Raw genomic sequence first — 20,405 nt, 5'->3', positions numbered from 1 at the left:
AACAAAGTGTCGGGACGGGCTGTTCTGCAGTGACGTCGCGCATTTTAGTGTAGGGGTCTTTTGCAAGGCGAGAGATGGGGGGCTACTGAGGACGCGGCAAAAAAAAGCCTCCGTCTCCTGCATCTTGAGGAGGCGGAGGCAAAAGAAGGAAGGAGGGAGGAGTGAGCACAACGTTGTGACTAGTCAGGCAAGCCCGCTGTTGCCGCTCGAGCCAGACGGCCACCTCCAAAGCGAGAGCCCCGATCAGCTGATGAAATTAAAGAAATAATGTTTGGCAGGGGAGAAAGGAGAGACACGAACCAGTCCCTCCTCTTGACAAATAAGCAAGAATGAATGGAGCTGAGGACTGCTGCAGGTGAGGCTGGAGTCGAGCTGTTTGTGCGTGTGCGTCTATGTCCTCTACCTGTTGTTTGTTTTGGTTGTCGTGGCAACTGTTGGATGCTACCGACTGACTTTATGCATGAAGCGAGATAGTGCAGTTGCATTTTTGATGTTTGTGTGTTGGCGAAAGAGGTGAAAGGGATTGTGATTTGGAGGCTAGTGTGATGCTGGGGGATGACGACATGCAATGGAGGAAGAAGGGGAGTAGTGAGTGCAGCCTGCTTTACATGCTGGTCAGGTAACGCAGCGTTCCACTCACTTATGTGCACAAATGTGCACAAGCAGCTCCTCATTTTCAGCAATTGTTTCTTTGCCTTCTATCTGGGGGAAATGGGGTCCACATTTTCTAAGAGAGATTACTAAGGACATTGCACACTAAATGGTGTTGGTGGCGCTCTAAAGAACAAATTAGAGAAATAATCCTCGGAAGTAACATGTCGGAGATGTGTGCCATAATTAAGTCGATAATGTTGTTTCACCTACGGATGCTTAAACAATTACAACACACTTGATAGAGTGTAGGATCTTTAATGCACTGACACTTGTTGCTGTCTTTTTTTTCACCAATAAACAACCTGAACGATTTCTAAAGTCCAGATCATTCCAATTCTCCTCTAATTAAGTTAGGTCCAGGGTTTGTACGGCTGCTTGAAATGCTCGAAAATGCTTGAATTTTAATGTTGTGAAAGACTGAAAATTACTTGAATTTTGAACATCTATGGGTCACGCCCAAGAGGACAGGTGCACTTTCTCCTAAACAGGGCACTATGAAATGTGCATTAGTACAAGAATTATGTATAATTTATGATGGGACATAAAAAAATTAAGATACCGTTTCCCAGTGATATATTGTAATGGTTAGAACTTCCTGCAACTGAAAATGTGAGCTACATATACTGTTGATTATTACCCAACCCCTATATGGGGAGGGATTTATCCACGGTGTATTAACACTGCAAGTCATATCTTTTTTGTAGGGTCTCAGTTGACAGATAGCAAAAATGAGAAAAATGAGACGTGTGGAGAAAGAACTGCACACAAGGTAATCCAGGCTGCAATGGATGTTGAGTGGGCATCAATTTGATAAACATTGTATAACCCTAACCCACCTAGGGCTAAAAAAAGAAACAATACTGATTCGAATATTAAGCAAAAATAGATGAACTAACATATAAATGTGACTTTTTTTTAATACTCGTAGATCGAAAAATAAGCATTTATTTGACATACCATGCGCCATTCCTAAAAGGAGCTGAGATGATGGTGCACCATGTTGCCTCTATGGTTACCCCCAAAACCCTTGTTAAAGGCTAGGCAAAAAAAAGAGCAAAATATGGTGTGGTTTGGACACATTGAGTGTCCGTAATTTATATTCTTGCTTGTGCTTTCTAGCACCTGTTTTTACACCATACAGTGACATCTTGTGGTCAGATTGTACACAGTGTCCTTTGAACTGAAGTTGGGCAAAAGACCAAGAAAGCCAAAAACTATGCTTTTTGAGAACATGTGTCATCTCCTATTGCAGGAGGTTCTACAGATTAGGGCACACACACAAACACGTTAGCATGCAACGGATCCTGTTCCTAGTCTGCTGATTCGGATTCTGTGCAGTTTGGCAGCCTACCTCGCCCAGCTCCGGAGAAAAACAAGGGTAAAAAAATCAAGGGGAGAAAATGGTCGTAAAAGGACAACATAAATCATAAGTTAGGGTAAGTACTGTAAATATGAATATATCACAGATCTCTGAGGGCAAGGTGTTAAACATCACTGGAGTATGAATATAAACGTTTTCTTAGCCTCCAGATTTCTTCCAGAATCTAAAACTGTGATTTGATAGGGGATTTTTGATTAGGTTTATCTAAATTTTAGTATAATACAAATTAAATTTATTGTACTGCAGCCCCTCTTGTATCCAAAAATTCTTTAACATTCTTTAACTGTAACAGATTTTCCCCAAATGAAGTAACTAAAAAACAGTTATTACATCCACAACCTCCCAAAATCATCCAAATTAATCCTAACCAGCAATACAACACTTCTTGCCCACTACTAAAACATATTCAAATAATAATTGAACAGAAAAATACAGTAATAACCTTTAATAAGATGATAATAACAAAATGAAATGTGAGTTTATTATGAGCCCTTTACCAGGGAGGAAGTCGGCTGTTGCTAATAGAGGTGTATGGGTGGTGGTGGAGGAGTGAGGGAGCACTGTGCACTTAAAGTTGCCGTAACTTTAAATGACCTTAAACTATTTTTTGAACCGCACTGATTTTATTTATTGATTATTTTCCTTATATCTTACGGCTTTTTACTGTTTAAGTTTTGACTTTTGCAATATCTTATCTCTGTATATAAGTTCTATGGTTTTGTAGGTTTGGTTCACACATACATAAACCGAAAATAATGAAACAAATATACATAATTGAATCTTTTATTTCTAACATTTTAACCATTAACTATGAAAACTTGCATTCATCCAGGTTTGGTGAATAAATCAAGTAAAAAAACACGAATTGGCAAGTAAACATGCCTTGTATTAGTCACATTGCGGACACCAGCCCTATTTTGAAGTATTTGTACAAGCAATGGTAGCCGATACCAGGATCAGATGCCCTTTATTTACAATCAGGAACTACAAATTACAAGTTTATCACTTATTTAATGCAATTTTAATGAAAAGTTTTATATATATATATATATATATATATATATATATATATATATATATATATATATATATATATATATATATATATATATATATATACACACACACATTTTTTTTGTTTTGTTTTTGCTTTATTTAGAATGTAAACTTAGTGTATTTAATTATTTATTGTCTATTAAAGTGATGTCCGAAACCTTGCATCAAAGAGCTACATGTCAAAACATAAGGCTTCAAAAACCAATGTATTTATTTTTTCTGTAATCTACTGAAGGGATGAAAATTAGCACCACCGAGTCGGAGACCATAGTACTCAGGCGGAAAAGGGTGTTATGCTCCTTCCGAGTTGGGGATGAGATCCTGCCCCAAGTGGTGAAGTGTCTCGGGCTCTTGTTCGGGGACGTCGGCGGACGGATCGGTGCAGCGTCTGCCACCATGCAATCATCTGTGGTCTGTGCAGCCCTTTGAGACTCCTTATGATTGAGGGCTATACAAATAAATATGACTTGACTTGACTATGCGGACCCGATACCGTTCCGTCGTGGTGAAGAGGGAGCTGAGGCAAAGCTCTCGATTTACCGGTCGATCTACGTTCGTACCCTCACCTATAGTCATGAACTGTTGGTCATGGCCGAAAGAACTCAATCAATTACAATTGGCTGAAAAGAGTTTCCTCTGCAGTGGGTGGAATCTCCCTTAGAGATGAGGTGAGAAGCTCAGTCCTTTTGGAGGGACTGCTGCTCCTCTGCATTGAGAGGAGTCCGTTTAGTTGGCTCAGGCGTCTGATAAGGATGCCCCATGGACGCCTCCCTCGGGTTATGTTCCAGGCATGCCTCACCGACAGGAGGCCCCCGGGACGACCCAGGACACGCTGGAGAGACTCAGTCTCTAGGCTGGCCTGGGAATACCTTAGGATCCCGTGGCATGAGCTGGATGAAGTGGGTGGCGATAGGGAGGTCTGAGCTTCCCTGCTGAAGCTGCCTCCCCCACGAACCGACCATACAAGTTAGTCAGAAGTTGCCTGATTATAATTTGGTTAGATTTTTTCTTGTTTTTTTTGCCTTTATTTTGACATTGGTCTTTGAAGCTTTCGAGAAAATGACAGGATGGAATTTCTTTCAGCACTGGCGGTAATAAATCTGATGTGGTTTTTTTCTTGGAAGTCTAGATATTGCTTCATCCTTTTTCATCAAGAAACTGTTTATTTAGCATTTTGCAGGATTTACATCATCTTAAGAGGAAAGACAAATGGCAAAGACTCACATGAATATGCTGTTTAATTCTGTCATTTCCACATCAGTTTATTCATATTCAGCTACTGATTACCCAGAAGAGCTTGGAGATTAAAAAAAGAATGAGCACCAGTACAATGGCTTGGGATTAAATATTTTAGTTCAAGAAGAAGTCCAATCTTTGACTTAAAAAAAAAAAAAATCAGTATCTTCAAGGTATATTTTCAGGGTGACTAGCTGCTATTGACTGTGGGGTAATTCAATTTTAATTAGGAAGGATACAATTTCAAGTGCAAAAAATACAATGCAAAACATGACTCTGATTTAATTTGACTAACTGAAACTGTCTTCCTTTTTCTCTTCTTCTGTGCCACCGGAAAACTGACAGCAACAACCCAACTACTGGAGCTTTAAGGTCAGTGCACAGTCTCTCAAAAAACTCCAGTAAAGAGTTGGCATGTTTACTTGTTTGTGTCTGCTTTTGCATTGGATATTGCGAAATCTCAGAAATTGTTTGACTTAGGAGGTTTACTCGAATTGAGTGAAATGACAGATGTGTTTGCATACTTGCATGTTCATACTGGTCATTTACTGTACGTGAAAATTGGTTTGGCGCTTACATTTTCATCGGGTTATTTACAGTGATGTGCAGTAAGTTTTATGTCTGGCACACTTAGATTTACAAAATAAATGAACCAACATCTTATTCATCAGTTGATTCATAAAGCAAGAAAACAATCTAAATAATGTAAAATAGAAAAACTTGTTTTATTGTCTTACTTTGAAGGGAAAGTGTGTATTATTTAGTGCCTACTGGTGGTAAAAAAACTCAATTTATTTCACAGAAAACATTATTGATTTGAATCTTAAAGCAAAAATACACAAACTATAGTCTAAATGCACATTTTTCTAAGATACTCGTGGGTGGAGAAATGTGTATTTATTTAATGGGATGAGGATCACTTAGAGGGAGCTGACATATTTGTCGGCCATCTTGACGCTAAGGGTGCACATAAAAAAAAAAACTGTCTTTTTTTCCTTTTCTTTTCTTTTTCTTTTTCTTTCCGTGTGTCAACATAAGTGAAAAAAACATTCACATCCTAATTTTCTTTCTACACACTGAGTCGGAAATCCACATATAACCAGGACTTTAAAAGAGAAATATTGAGTTCAAGCTGTAATTCAAGCCCCATGTTTTGAGGTATTGACGTCATCTAGACTCAATTATTTATTATCATATATTTAAAGGGCAGCACGGCGGCGCAGTGGTTAGCGCGTGTGCGGCACAGTTCTAAAGTCTTGGGAACCTCCTGTGTGGGTTCAAATCCAGGTACCGGACTTCCTGTGCGGAGTTTGTATGTTCTCCCCGTGCTTGTGTGGGTTTCCTCCGGGCACTCCGGTTACCTCCCACATTCCAAAGACATGCATTTCAGGTGGATTGGCCGGTGCAAATTGTCCCTAGGTGTGAATGAGCGAGCGAGTAGTCTGTCCCTGTGTGCCCTGCGATTGGCTGGCAACCAGTTGAGGGTGACCCCTGCCCACTGCCTGATGATTGCTGGGATGGGCTCCGGCACCCCGCGACCCTACTGAGGATAAGCGGTGCAGCTAATGAGGTATATGAGTTTCATATGGCGGTAGACAAAGTGAATGTGTGAGAGTACAGTGGTAACTCTTTAAAGGAGCACCTCGAAACACGAAAATTTTAGTATACGAGTTTAATTTTTGAAAAAAAAATCCTGCTCAAAATAGGATGGGAAATCCAGGTCACTCGCATTCCCAGAGGCTACCACTAGAGACCGCTCGTGACTGTTTGCCGTCAGCATAAACTGGTCCTAGATTACGCATGCAAACTACTTCAGGCAAAAAAACAATTGTGCTTTAGTATTTTTTGTGTGTACGTCCATTCAAAGTTACGGTAACTTTAATTTTACGTGTACAGTAAGGGCTTACGTATGAACAGTCTCTCGATCTAGTACCTGTCAAGTTCAGCCAATTGCTCCCCGTAATTGATGGTCCCCCTATTAAGCAATAACAAACCTTACAAATACAAAGGTACACACACCTCTTTACTCACAACAAGACAGAATATATAGAATAGAATCAATGCTCTATTCTTTTTCATTCACAAACATCGTACTATTGTTATTACTCAGGCCAGTCTATAGGAAGTACTTTGAAAAAATGTTTTTATTTTTTTTCTTTCTTTAAAGTCTTTATTACTTGTTTTCCCAGGAGTGCCATGTCTAACCTCTTTGCATAAAATGTTTAGTGCGTTGTTATCAATGACAATAAATACAATTCTTTTCAATTCTACAACAATCTTAGCAATCTACGATGACGTTGTTGATTGCTACTAGTGACTAAAACGATCTAGATCAGAGGTGAAATGGGCAATATGAGTTTTTCTTTGTTTTGTTATACAGCGAACACAATTTGAAATGATTTTTAAAAAAAAAAGTCCGAAAAAAAGCTGTAAGTTGCCAGTCATGCGATCTCCGTCATACCTCCACACAAAATGCTGAGTATTTATCTCTTGCTTAATTCTTTATTATGCATCTTATTATGTATGTATAAAACATAATTGACTGACAATAGACGGATATAAAACAGAATATTATGTAAAACAAAAGCAAAACAAAATAATAATTAATAAAATCCCCAAACAAGACACATTTTAATTGTTTTTTTTTAATTTTTGTTAAATGTCTTTAAAATAAATTTGGCAACCCCAGTTTGGCACTTGGGGCGGATTCAGACTTTATGTTATTAGGTCGGTCAGATCAGTAAAAATAATCGTCAACACCAAACACTTAGCTTTGTTTTTAGGACTTTGCTTTCAAACCCTGTTGTGAAAGAATAGTGGGATTGTGGACGCGTTCTTAAGGATGGGCTGGGCACCCGTACGATGCGGCAGGGGTAAACGGGTGAAAGCTGTCGGGCCCTGCTGTTGAACAAAAGAGTGTGTTGTGTCACCCTGACCCGAGTGACATGGCCACTTTCTGGTGTCCCATTTCATCTGGAGGGACGAAAGCATGACCAACTTAGGTGGCAAGGTGCTTAACTTGTTTGGTTGTTTGGGCATTTGGGTTGGCCATGGTCCAAAAATGTTTGTGTGTGTTTTTTGCTATTTTTTTCCCTTTTATTGTCTTTGTTTTTGTATGTGTTGTCTTGCTGTCGGTCACCCCTCTTGGGGGATATGACCAAGGTAGATAGATATATAGCTTTGAAACCTACCCTACAAATTATAATCATCAATGATAATGGATACTTTATGTCACAAAAGTAAGTACATCCCTCACATTTCAGATTTCATTCTGGTGTTAAGAAGAACACTGAAGAAACTTTGCTTTGACACAATGAAAGATAATCTGTATAAAGCTTTTTATCGCATTGTAAAAGTACTTTGACCCTCAAAGAACTAAATATATGTCCATCAATAACTAAACCCCTTTGCAACAAATGTTAGTACTGTACACCATACTGTGAACGTTCCTGAAATTGTATGGTCTGAGTACTTCCAGGCTAAACCCCCACCTCTTTCTTAGATAGAATTTGGATGTGACCATGCGCAGATTACTTCAGCTTTTTTGGATTTCCAACAACATTCTGATTTTTTCAAACGCTGGAGGATCTAGGCCACTGTACTGCAACCCAATTTCAACATGTTGGCAGTCATCCTGTAGTCTTGGTCATTCATATGTAGTGTCACAATTTAAATTTTAAGGTGCTCAGAGAGTTCCTTGCCATTGTATGGTATATTGGGAGTTTCAGTGACCAGTATGTCAGACTGTACTATAAATTGAACACACCTGCTCCCTATTCATAAATGAGACCTAGTAAGAAAAACAAGTTCCATTGTATTTTGGAAGGACAATTACAAGCAGTGCTTTATTTGGACATATAGGGGGGAGCAATAAATGTGTAATGTGTAACAATTGATTTTAACGGTTTATTAAATGCAGCTTTACATCAGAACTAACTCACCAAAAAAATACAAACATAAATATCAACAAATTTAATTGGGAGCTATGGAGAAGGTATGCTTGCCTCAATTGTCATACTGCTTTGAAATAAAAAATAAATTCAAAATAAGAGTTACCAGTGAAGGGGCAATAACCTCAGCACAAAATATTGGACTGGACTTAGTGAAGCTGAGAACATACTGCACAATATTGTCTTTAACATGAAACCAGATTGGATGAGCACTCTTTTACACCTTTACTGCCCTCTAGGGGCAAGAAGGAGCAGTTGGTTTGTATTTATTTTAAAAATCTGTTAATGTGTGGCCCGCCTCTGTCCACCAGAGGGCGCGTAATGGTTTTGGAATTGAGTCAGGTGTGTCCAATCACCATTGACTTTGCTTTTATTATCCCAAGCTTTCGTAAGGACATTTTGGACTTGCTCGTTGTCAGGTCATCACTTTTCACCGTCAATCTCACCATCCATCAGCTTTTCCAGTTCTATCCTGGTTTGTGAGGTTGCATTTAAGTTTTCTGGTCCAGACAATTTTATTGTTGATTTTGACCATTTGTTTGTTACTTTGATGATGACAATGTTATCAAATAACATAATTTTGCTCACCTTGCCATGTTTCCTACTTCCCTGTGTTTGGGTACACCGCAAATAATTACAAAATCCTAAATTAACCCGAGACTTGCTTTATTTTGACATACTCGGAAATTTACGGCAGGCCGGAACAGGCCCGCAGGCCCTATGTATGACATGGCCGACATAAATGCTGTCACTTTACTGGCCTTTGAGCATGATATGCTGACCTCCGGTTTATTTGTGTGCTCAACTTTCAAGGTTCCTTAATTCATGCATATAAATATATACAGAACTGAATCTATTTATGCTAAAGGTGTGCATTTGGAAAAGGTGGTCGTGTTTGGGTGCCATTGATGATTTACGACATTTCAGACGTTTGTTTTTTTTCAAGGAAAATTCACTGTTAAAATGTATTGATCACCTCCTCCGACGGCCAGGTTCCCCCCCTCACGGAAGTTGGCGGGGTAGAACTCATTCTAAACAATGCGAATATTGATGTGTTGGAGCACGGGAAATGAAACAACAGCCCCAGGCTTATCTGCTGTGCCTCTACCTTGCCCCCTGCCCCCCACCCAGCCAACCCACTTCCATTCCGGCTCGGCTATCAGCGCGACAGGGTGGAAATGTCAGTGAATATCAATAGCCGAGTTCCTTGACCCGTAGTGAGATGTGTAGCAATTTATCTATCACTCTCAGCATTTTAATCCAGGAGTGATGGGAATTAGAGTGCAGCTCGCAGGCTTAATGACAGCCTTTAGCTTGTGCAGCTGACAAGCTCGTCAATGAGTTTTTTTTCACAACGCCAACAATTTACAAAACTCAATTTTACAATGTTATCTCATCCTTTCTTACATCGATAAATTTCACTTGTTGTTTCGATTCACTCTCATTTGACTAATTAAAATCTGTTCAGACTTTCACAGTTTTTTTTATACAGAACCGTGTATATGCCCCCTTCCTGATTTCTGTGATTTTTCCATATCCGTCACACACAAAGGTTTCAGATCGTCGAACCGATTTTGATACCATTCAAATACAACCCAAGGAAATACAAAATGCATTTTTGAAATCTGTATTCCATTGATTAAGGCACAGAAAAAATCAAAACCTATATGGCCCAATGTCAAAAAGTAGTTGCCCCCTGAGCCTAATAGCAAGTTCGGCCACCTTTCGCAGCAACAATAGAAATCAAACGTTAACGATAATTGGTAACTTCGCAACGTTGTGGAGGACTTTTGTCCCACTCTTCTTCGCAAAATCGTTATAAATCTGCGATAGTAGATGGGTTTTTTTTTAGCATGAACTGCCCGTTTAAGGTCACTTCACAACATTTCAATTGGATTTAAATCCAGACTTTGACTTGGCCACTCCAGAACCTGGTGTTTTGGATTGATGTCCTGTTGCATGATCCTAGAGCGCTTGAAATTGAGGGCACGAACTGATAGCCTGATGTTCTTCTAAAGGATCTTTTGATAAACACCAGAAAGTTGTACTGGTCCTTAGGCAGTAAAACCGCCCCAAACCATCACACTACCACCAACATCATGTTCTTTTTGTCAAATGCTGTGCCATTTTTACAACCAATTTAACGTGCTGCAACCTTCCCAAAAAACTTTTGAATCATCCGTCCACAGAATTTCAGAGAATAATCAAGATATTTTTTGGGAAATCTGAGACGACTCTTTGAGTTATTTTGTGATATCAGTGATTTCCACCACTTCCATCCACCCGTTTGACCAAGAGAACATGATGGGGAAATAAGGATGCAAATACTTTTTCACATCACTGTACCACTTCTGTATTACTCTACTACAACTCGTGTGCATTTTATGGGTAGTCCCTTTACAAGTAAAATGTAAATAAAATGCATTTAACTGGCCTAAAGGTGGGGTGCGACATTTTATGTGTCTTTAAAAAGAATTAATGTAAAACATTTTATCTGTTAAGTATGTGTTAACAATCCCCAACTGAGTTTGAAGATCCTACGCTTTGTTTTCCACCGCACCTACCTGTTTTTATCTTAATTTAAACAGCTGTTCGGGACATTAGCTTCGATAAAAGGGGCCCAGGGGGAGTGCTTGAGAGGGATGTCATGCTCGTCTCTGAAGTTTTTTTCTCTTTTTAAATTAAATCTAAAAGCAATATTGATAAATAAAATAAAAAATGCAAAAAATGAGGAGAGATTTAGCCAGAAATTTGAATGTTGGAGACACTGCGGACACCACCAAATCAACACACTTTCATTTGTAGAATTTGTATTCACTGTTGAATACTTTTTTTAATATCATTATTATCAGCATTATTAATATTGTTATTATATTTATAACAGTTTCATTTGGTGGCCCTGATGAAAAAGCCTAGTGAGCCACATTTTGCTCATGAACCATAGTTTTCTTTTCCTCACCCCTGCTCTATAGTCTGAGGATAGAAAGGAAGAATGAGGGGGCTTCGGTACTTTGTGCGTCCTAGCAGAAGCTTGGCCTGAGAATACCACACAGAAACCCACTCAATCAATTTATGTGCAAAGAAGAGTTCAAACGCATACTGCTGCAGTGCCAAAAGATGATAAATGAAGTACAAAGGGAAAGATATTATAGTGTAAATTGTGTGGAACCAGTAAGGAATAGGAGAAAAACCTGAATAAACGGTCAAGGTGCGAGAAATAGCACCTGCTTCACGTTTGCCTGTCAAGAAAATAATTTTGACATTCACACCGCTGACAGTTTTCCATTCAGATGCCTCCTTGAGATGTCCCGAAATACTTAGCGGTGGTTGGTTGCATGAAAGTCGCCTCTGCCCAAGAATCCTTTCAGATGATAAAAAAATGGCAATCCATATGAAAAACATCCTCTCAGTTTATGCCAAACACATTGTAAATTCAAGTGAGAGGTAATTAGACTGCTTAATTATTATTTTCAACTCGAAAATTCCGCTCATCTCAAATCAAAAGTAATGCAATTCTGTCATTCTCATTTTTACAATTCTTAATTTCACTGACAAAGTGCGTGCAGCACTGTCATTTTAGTTCCATCAAAGTTTGATGAGGACAGGGAAACCGTTTTGAATGTCTGCCACAGTAAGCGTCTGCCTGCATTGGAGCCAAGCTAGGAAAAAGATTTGAAATCATTCCCCTCTAGATTTCACACGTAGTTACTTATGAAAGATTGTGATCCTGGCTAAAATTGTCTAGCCCGGGAGAGTAGATTGTCTTTCTAGGAAAGCTACTGAGTCACAAAGACCCAAAATATCAAGTAAGCCTTTTGGCAGTTTTCACATCTGGGGTAACCTACTTTACTGCCTGTAACATATGTTGTTGACATTTAATGTCGGTTCGGCCTGGGAGATTGCAATTTTTTTCTGGGAAAAATGCTGAGTCAACAAAACCAAAAGATCTGTGTCAGCTTTTGGGGGGCATTTTTCACATGTAGGGTAACCTACCTGACTGCCTATGAATGATGTTGGTCATATATAAACTCCTTCCCCTTTTTTTGGGTGGACAGTAAAGACGAATGGGCGTTTCTGATGTCTTGCCGCATGTTCTTTTTTGGGACCAGACCGAGTGTTCAGACTTTGAATAAATAGAGCTTGAGAGGAGCAATACAGTTGAGGACATTTATTACAAAGTTCCAAAATAAAGATAATATCAGAGTGCACTCAGGACCAGCCAATGGGAAGCACCCTCCCACCAAGATATTGGCCAGAGGTGCCCTTCCTCCAAAATGCATGCAAGAAGTATTCCCTCCCTGTTTTGTAGGAAAAGGATGGGGATTTGCAGAACAGAACATGGAACTCTAAAAGGTGCTTCTGGGATCTTGCATTAAAAAGCAAAAGAACGGATAACTTCCTCTACAAGACTTAGTAATGTGCATTCCTAAGACATCAAAGGTTGTAGAAGATAAGGGCGAAATACCATCCATCCATCCCTTATCTGCACCGCCTATCCTCAGTAGGGTCGCGGGGGGAAATTACTTATAAGTAAGGATACAGCAATTACTTCACTAAAATATGTGAATGAACATACGTGCATTTACAACAACCAAAATGAACAATGTGATCATTAAAGCAAAGATTCAGATTCAGATTCAGATTCAGATCTACTTTATTGTCATTCTAGTACACGTGTATACAGAACGAAATGTCGATACATCTGACCCGCACAGTTTCCTCGAATGTACAGATATAAGTAAAAGTTGTATTGTATTATGGCTACGTATAGTATTTTACCATACCATAGTGCCGATAGTGCAAGAGGAGTAGCTAACCAGATGTGCAAAATGGGCATTCAGGTTAACAAGTCAGGTAAACAGTAACATTAACACTGTAACAGTAACGCTGTAAGTACAATAGTGCAGAGAGCAAATGTGCAAGGAGTGGCAAGCTATAAAGAACTGCCAGTAATGCAAAAAGTCAGATTAGCAGCCGTTAAGATTTAGGTTAACTATATGTTAGATTGACCATTTAACAGTCTAATGGCCAGGGGGACTAGACTACTGCGGAACCTGGTGGTCCTGCACCGCACACTGCAGTACCTCTTCCCAGAGGCTAGCAGAGTGAACAGTCCATGATGGGAGTGAGAGGGGTCCCCGATAATGTTCTTAGCATGGGATAGGCAGCGCTTCTGGCCAATGTCCTGAATGGAGGGAAGTGTAGTCCCGATTATTTTCTCTGCTGACCCTCCTCACACTACCCCAGTCGGTAGCGCTGCAGCCTCCACACCACACAGAGATACAGCTGGTCAGGATACTCTCTATGGTGCCCCTGTAGAATGTGATGAGGGAGGGTGGGGGCAGGTGGGCTCTCCTCATCCTCCGCAGGAAGTACAGGCGCTGCTGTGCCCTCTTAACCAGTGATGCAGTGTTCACGGACCAGGTGAGTTTGATGTGATGATCAAACAATAAACTTACTCATGTTATCGTGACAAAATACTCAGTGACCTATTTCAATAATCCAAAAACAGACAAATGAACAACATACCCGAAAGAAAACATTATCACCATGCCTCACTTTGCTCGCAGGAGAGAATAAATACATACATTTGGGCTTTATTTTTGGAGGGAGTGCACCCATAACTAGAGTGAGTGAAAACATTTCTCAAAAGCAAAACAAGGTTTGTGCTAATATGTTCTATTTAAAGGGTTTTGTTACTACTTTTGTGCACCACTTCATTACAGTGCATGTATAGCATACTTTATTCAGAGGGAAAAAAGCCGGTCACCTGTACTTAACTGCTAGTAGTGGTTATGTGTGATATGGAACTTTACTCTTCAGATAAAAAGAAAACCAAAATGCTAGGATGTGATCTTTTGCTCCCTTTTGCTGGTGACGATGTAAAAAGCCCACTGAGAATTGTCACCTTTTCTTATCTCTTTAGTATCTTTAGAGCAGTTGAGATTTTATTTTTGTCTATTCAGCAGAATAGAAAACATTAAGACAAAGATAACACCTAGACACCTTTAGGACCCCGTTACTTATTGTGGTTCGATATTTTAAGGGAAAAGAAAAAGGCCTCTTTGTGCCATCTTTCAGAGTGAGATAAACACTTTTCTAACAGCGGTCGTTCCAAGGTTTGTAAACTTTAACGCTTTTTGCCTTAAATTACATAGGTTTCAGGCTTCAGCCCATACTTGGTTTTGCCTCAAGACAAAAGGTCTTTGAGGAGAGATGGACTACAAGGCTTTTTGCAACACACACAAGCGTGTTTTTTCACACGCTTACAAACTGCAGACCCACTAGCACACTACTTGCGTGTCTCTTGGAATAAACTATGCATGGACCGTGACGGAAGGTCGGCACATAAATATAGATACAGGGGAGTATCAAGTAAGAAGTTGCTTTAGGGCAAAAATGATGAATAATGTAACCGACTTGCAGTGATGCTAAACAACGTTGATTGTTCAAAGTGGGATAATAATGTTACTCTAAAGTGTTTCTACTTTAGTTCAAATAAAAAAGAAATATTTTATAAGAGGGTCCCTCGGGATACATTTATTTCATTTAGTCAAGTGCATCGCAGAGTCTGCCAGCATTGACACAGATTTTTTTGTACAAGTAAAGGCTTGCCTTGTTATTAGCCATTGTGGGAAGGAAACCTCCTTGTTAACTTTTAGTCCAGTTTAAAGAGAGTGGCTAAATTGTGTTACCTCTTCATATAAGCTTAGTTCATTCCAGGATTGTGCTCTTAGCTTGAATTGCTCATGTAACATCCAAATTTCCCCAATAAAAAAAATAATTAATAACTAATTGGTCCGTCTCGTCCTCCCAAAATCATCCAAGTTACCCCAAATAGCTATAGAACAAATATTTGTACACTAAAGACATATTTAAAAAGTATTGTTATATTGTAAAATGAGTAAGAATGTTCTATCTATCTATCTACCTTGGTCATATCCCTCAAGAGGAGTGACCGAGAGCAAGACAAATACATACAATGACAAAGAAAATAAAGAGGAAAAAAATAGCAAAAAAAACACACACAAAATTTTTTGGACCATGGCCAACCCAATTGCCCAAACACCCAAACAAGTTAGGCACCTCGGCACCTAAGTTGGTCATGCTTTCGTCCCCCCAGATGAAATGGGACACCAGAAAGCAGCCATCTCACTCGGGTCAGGGTGACACAACCAGACATGGGGACTTGAGACTTAGTGACTTGGACTCGAGTCGACTCGAGTCGCTGTTTTTATGACTTGTGACTTGACTTGGACTTGGCAATCTAAGACTCGGGACTTGACTTGTGACTTGACTTGCCCAAGAAAAAAATACTTGGGACTTACTTGGGACTTGAAGGTGAAGACTTGAGACTTACTTGAGACTTGCACATGTGTGACTTGGTCCCATGTCTGGACACAACACACTCTTTTGTTCAATAAAAATGACTTGACTTGACTTGACTTCAACAGCAGGGCTCGACAGCTTTCACTGGTTTACCCCTGCCGCATCATACGGGTGCCCAGCCCATCCTTAAGAACGCGTCCACAATCCCACTATCCTTTCACAACACCTCTCCCCTCCTTTCTATCACCAACAAGAGCTTCAGCTTCCATTATATCTAGACATCTTTCCTGCAGTGCACTCATAACACCATCCATCCTTGTCAATCGCGGCCTCCCTCTTGGTCTCCTTCCATTTACTTCTGCTCTGTAGATCCTCTTCAACATTCGCTCCTCATCCATCCTCTCCATGTGTCCAAAACAACCGAGTACTCTCTTATCAACACGCTTGCTCAGTTCCACGACTACTCCAGTTCTGTCCCTCACAATTTCATTTCTCAATCTTGTCACTCCTAACATAGTCCTCGAACACTTCATCTCAAAAACATTCAATTTCCTTCTTAATTCTGGCTTCAGGCTCCAAGTCTCTGCACCATACAACACAGTCGGCACAATCACACTCTCATTCAGTCCCCTCTTAACATCCATACTCATACTCTTGTTGTTCATCACTCTCTTCAGAGCACCCAAAACCTTGCTTCCTTGATTCACTCTGTGCAATACTTCGCACTCCATTCCCCCAACTGCAGCCACATCACAACCCAAATACCTAAAGCTTTCAACTTCTTTCAGCACCTGTCCATGCAACCTGATTTCTAACGTCATGCCCACTCCATCACGTGAACACTTCATCACCTTACTCTTCCCAACATTCACACATAACTTACGCCTATCACATACTCTTCTAAACTCCGTTACCAACCTTCTCAATGTTTCCTCAGAATCAGCCACAAGCGCTGCGTCATCTGCAAACAACAACTGACTTACCTGCCACACTGTTCCACTGTTGTCCATCATCTCTACACCTCTGCCAAATACTCTTGTATTCACCTCTCTCACCACACCATCCATGTACACATTAAACAGCCATGGTGACATCACACACCCCTGTCTCACACCAGTCAGCACAGGAAACCACTCACTTGTCTCACTCCCTACTCTTACACATGCTCTGCTGTTCATATAAAAACTCTTCAATGCTTCCAACAACTTTCCACCCACTCCATACATTACCATCACTTGCCAAAACGCCTCTCTATCAACTCTGTCATACGCCTTTTCAAGTCCATGAAAGCCAAATAAACATCCTTACCTTTTGCAAAATATTTCTCACACACCTGTCGTACTGCAAACACCTGATCCACACATCCTCTTCCTTTCCTGAAACCACTCTGCTCCTCTATCACCACCTCATTCGTTCTTTCTCTCACTCTCTTAATCAAGACTCTTCCATACAGCTTACCCGGCACAGACAACAAACTGATATCTCTCAAATTGCTACATTCATACTTATCACCTTTACCCTTGTACAATGGCACCACACATGCACTCCACCAATCAACAGGAACCACACCACTTAAAAAGCATACATTCAACAAGCGTGATAACTGGTCAATCATAGCTGTGCCACCTTTTTTCAGGCATTCAGCAGTACAACCATCCAACCCAGGTGCCTTACCCCCTTTCATTTCTTTCACCGCCTCTTGCACCACCCATGTTTTCACAGGCTTCACATTTAAATCGCCCAACGCGGGCATTCTCTCCATACCATCGATCGCCTCGACTCTCACTTCTCTCCCATCCTCCACATTTAGCAACTCCTCAAAATACTCTGCCCATCTCGTCCTGACTGCACTACCGCTAACCAGCAATCTACCATTCTTATCTTTCACTTTCTCTTCCTTTCCAGACTCACTGTTTCTTACTCTTTTCACTTCTTTCCAGAACACTTTTCTCCTTTTCCTAAAAGTTTATCTTCCGACACCATTCATCATTTGCTTTCCTTCTCGCTGCTTCCACTGCCGCTTTTACCAACCTTTTCTTCACTTTATATCTTTCTCCTATCTTGCAGCCACTGTTCAAAGGCATGTCTCTTTTCTGTCACAGCCTCTGATACCTCATCATTCCACCATTCACTTCCTTTCCTAATACCTCGAGCAACTTTTCTCATTCCACACACTTCTTTCGCACTCATCAACACTGCCTGTTTAAACCACTTCCATTCCATTCCCACACTCTCCACTTTTCTTCTACTAATCCGTTCATACTCTTCCCCTATCCTATCTGTAAACTCTCTTTCCTTTTCTGCCTCATTCCACTCTGACATTTTCACCTCTTCCCTCACACTCTTCTTATGACTAGCCCTCCACGATCCATCTATTCTCAGTTTTCCTTCCACATAGAAAGGATCAGACATACCACTCATTTCACCTCTGTAAACATGCACATCCAACAATCTACTTAACATCCCTTTCCTAACCACTACATAACCCTACATACGAATATACTATCAATATAAAATGTGAGTTTATGATGAGCATTTTCCATGTAGGAAGTTGCCTTAATGGAGGCGTCTGCTTGGTCCGGAAGACTGAGTGGGAGCATGGCAGGAGTGACGGACATTGCATGCTTGTTAATAAATGCGTTTTGCCTGTAGTAGTTTGCAGTGGAAGTTGGGACCAGTTAATGCTGGCGATGTGTAGTCACAATCGGTTTCTAGTGAGTGGTCTCTCATGGTAGACTCAAACAACGCTCGTGACCTGGATTTTCTGTCATATGCGCGACCAAATCTTTTTCCGAAGAAAACCTGTACATAAAAATTCTCGTCTTGAGAGGTGCTTGTATAAGGAGGGACATACATTTAGAGGTATGCAAGAAATTTGCAAAAAAAAAAATCCCAATGGGAGCGTGAGAGAGGACATGTTTCTATAAGGAGGCCAGGACCCACCCCTTTAGTGCCAAAAACTACATATTGGTCTTCCTTTCAAACAGGCAACAGAGAGCATTCTGGGAGCTCATTACAGCAGCCTGTGAACCAGAGAATCATCCAGCTAGTCCTCTGAGTTTGGGCCATGTGCCAGAGCCAGATTTGTATTACTTTACAAGAAGTTGTCGTTTAAAGATTACCAGTCAGGCAAATATTAGAATTAGAATTGTGTTTATCGTCATAGATGACAACATAGTGTTCATTGTTTGCGACAAGATTATACAGGGCAGTTCAGGCGAAACATGTAATAAAGACTTGAAGGACAAAGATAAAAAGAATGTCAGGATAAATAGCCAACATGAAATGATAACATGACAGCTTATCCACATCCTTCTACAGCAAGCATCAATGTCTGTAACTTTAAAAGCCATGGATACACTAAGGGTTTACTGATTACGCCTTTCTCTGTGTACAAAATGTCTCTGAAAATACAAAAAACAAAGAAGGTCATCAAGGATAACTTTAGGATTAACAGGGATGATCTTCCTTAATGGCAAATGTGAGAAAAGAGTCCAGAAAATCAGGCTCCTGGGGGTCCTAATCTCCAATGATCTCTCCTGGACAGCAAACATCAGAGCCAACATAAAGAAGAGCCAGCAGAGTCTACTCCCCCTAAGAGTCCTCAGGAATAGACATGAAGCTACTGCTGGCCTTCTACCTCTCATCCATCGAGCGCCTGCTGGGCTAGAGCACATTATTGCCTGCCCTCCCCCACTCATTATGGACATCTACTCCACTCAGTGCCTTAGAAAAGACAATTATCAACATAAATTAAGGACAGGTTACATCCATGCGCCCAGCTCTTTGACCTGCTGCTCTCTGTAAGCTGCTTCAGGTGCATCAGCGCAAGAACAAACAGAATTAGTAACATCTTCTTGAAAGCCATTAGCAATCTGAACTCCCATCTATAGCGTTCCTGAGCATAATGTTCTTTGCAACTGCCACTGTGAATATGCGTGTTTTTTTTATATATATCGTTAATATAATATTTTTTTATGTTTGTATCCTTGTTTTTATTTATTTTTCATGCACTATAAGGAGAAGCCCTCCAACTGTGTATACAGGGAGTGCAGAATTATTAGGCAAGTTGTATTTTTGAGGATTTATTTTATTATTGAACAACAATCATGTTCTTAATGAACCCAAAAGTCTCATTAATATCAAAGGTGAATATTTTGGAAGTTGGAGTGGGGCTTTTTTAGTTTTAGCTATTTTAGGAGGATATCTGTGTGTGCAGGTGACTATTACTGTGCATAATTATTAGGCAACTTAACAAAAAACAAATGTATACCCATTTCAATTATTTATTTTCATCAGGGAAACCAATATAACAGCTCAACATTCACAAATATACATTTCTGACATTCAAAAACAAAACAAAAACAAATCAGTGACCAATGTAGCCACCTTTCTTTGCAAGGACACTCAAAAGCCTGCCATCCATGGATTCTGTCAGTGCTTTGATCTGTTCACGATCAACATTGCGTGCAGCAGCAACCACAGCCTCCCAGACACTGTTCAGAGAGGTGTACTGTTTTCCCTCCTTGTAAATCTCACGTTTGATGAGGGACCACAGGTTCTCTATGGGGTTCGGATCAGGTGAACAAGGAGGCCATGTCATTAGTTTTTCTTCTTTTAGACCCTTTCTTGCCAGCCACGCTGTGGAGTACTTGGATGCGTGTGATGGAGCGTTGTCCTGCATGAAAATCATGTTTTTCTTGAAGGATGCGGACTTCTTCCTGTACCACTGCTTGAAGAAGGTGTCTTCCAGAAACTGGCAGTAGGACCGGGAGTTGAGCTTGAGTCCATCCTCTACC

General features: G+C 40.3%; 1 protein-coding gene across 9 annotated transcripts in view; it reads left to right on the top strand.

The window, feature by feature from the left end:
- srcin1a (SRC kinase signaling inhibitor 1a) overlaps positions 1-20,405 on the top strand; it is a 176,390-nt gene that overhangs the window by 108,876 nt on the left and 47,109 nt on the right. For 8 of the 9 annotated variants that reach the window (XM_088330619.1, XM_088330654.1, XM_088330645.1 and 5 more), the window contains exons 1-2: positions 213-355; positions 4,673-4,699. Coding sequence is in view for 1 of the 9 variants with exons in the window: in XM_088330672.1 (XP_088186798.1) it covers positions 4,673-4,699 (27 nt within the window). In the remaining 8 variants the exon portion in view is untranslated. Of the gene's footprint in view, positions 1-212; positions 356-4,672; positions 4,700-20,405 lie in introns of those variants that run through there. The other variant, XM_088330672.1, reaches the window with a different exon arrangement.

The sequence above is a fragment of the Urocampus carinirostris genome, chromosome 1, assembly GCF_059441175.1.
Source record: "Urocampus carinirostris isolate Australia breed hairy pipefish chromosome 1, RoL_Ucar_1.0, whole genome shotgun sequence".
Classification (NCBI taxonomy): domain Eukaryota; kingdom Metazoa; phylum Chordata; class Actinopteri; order Syngnathiformes; family Syngnathidae; genus Urocampus; species Urocampus carinirostris.
This window is presented reverse-complemented; position numbering and strand designations above follow the sequence as displayed.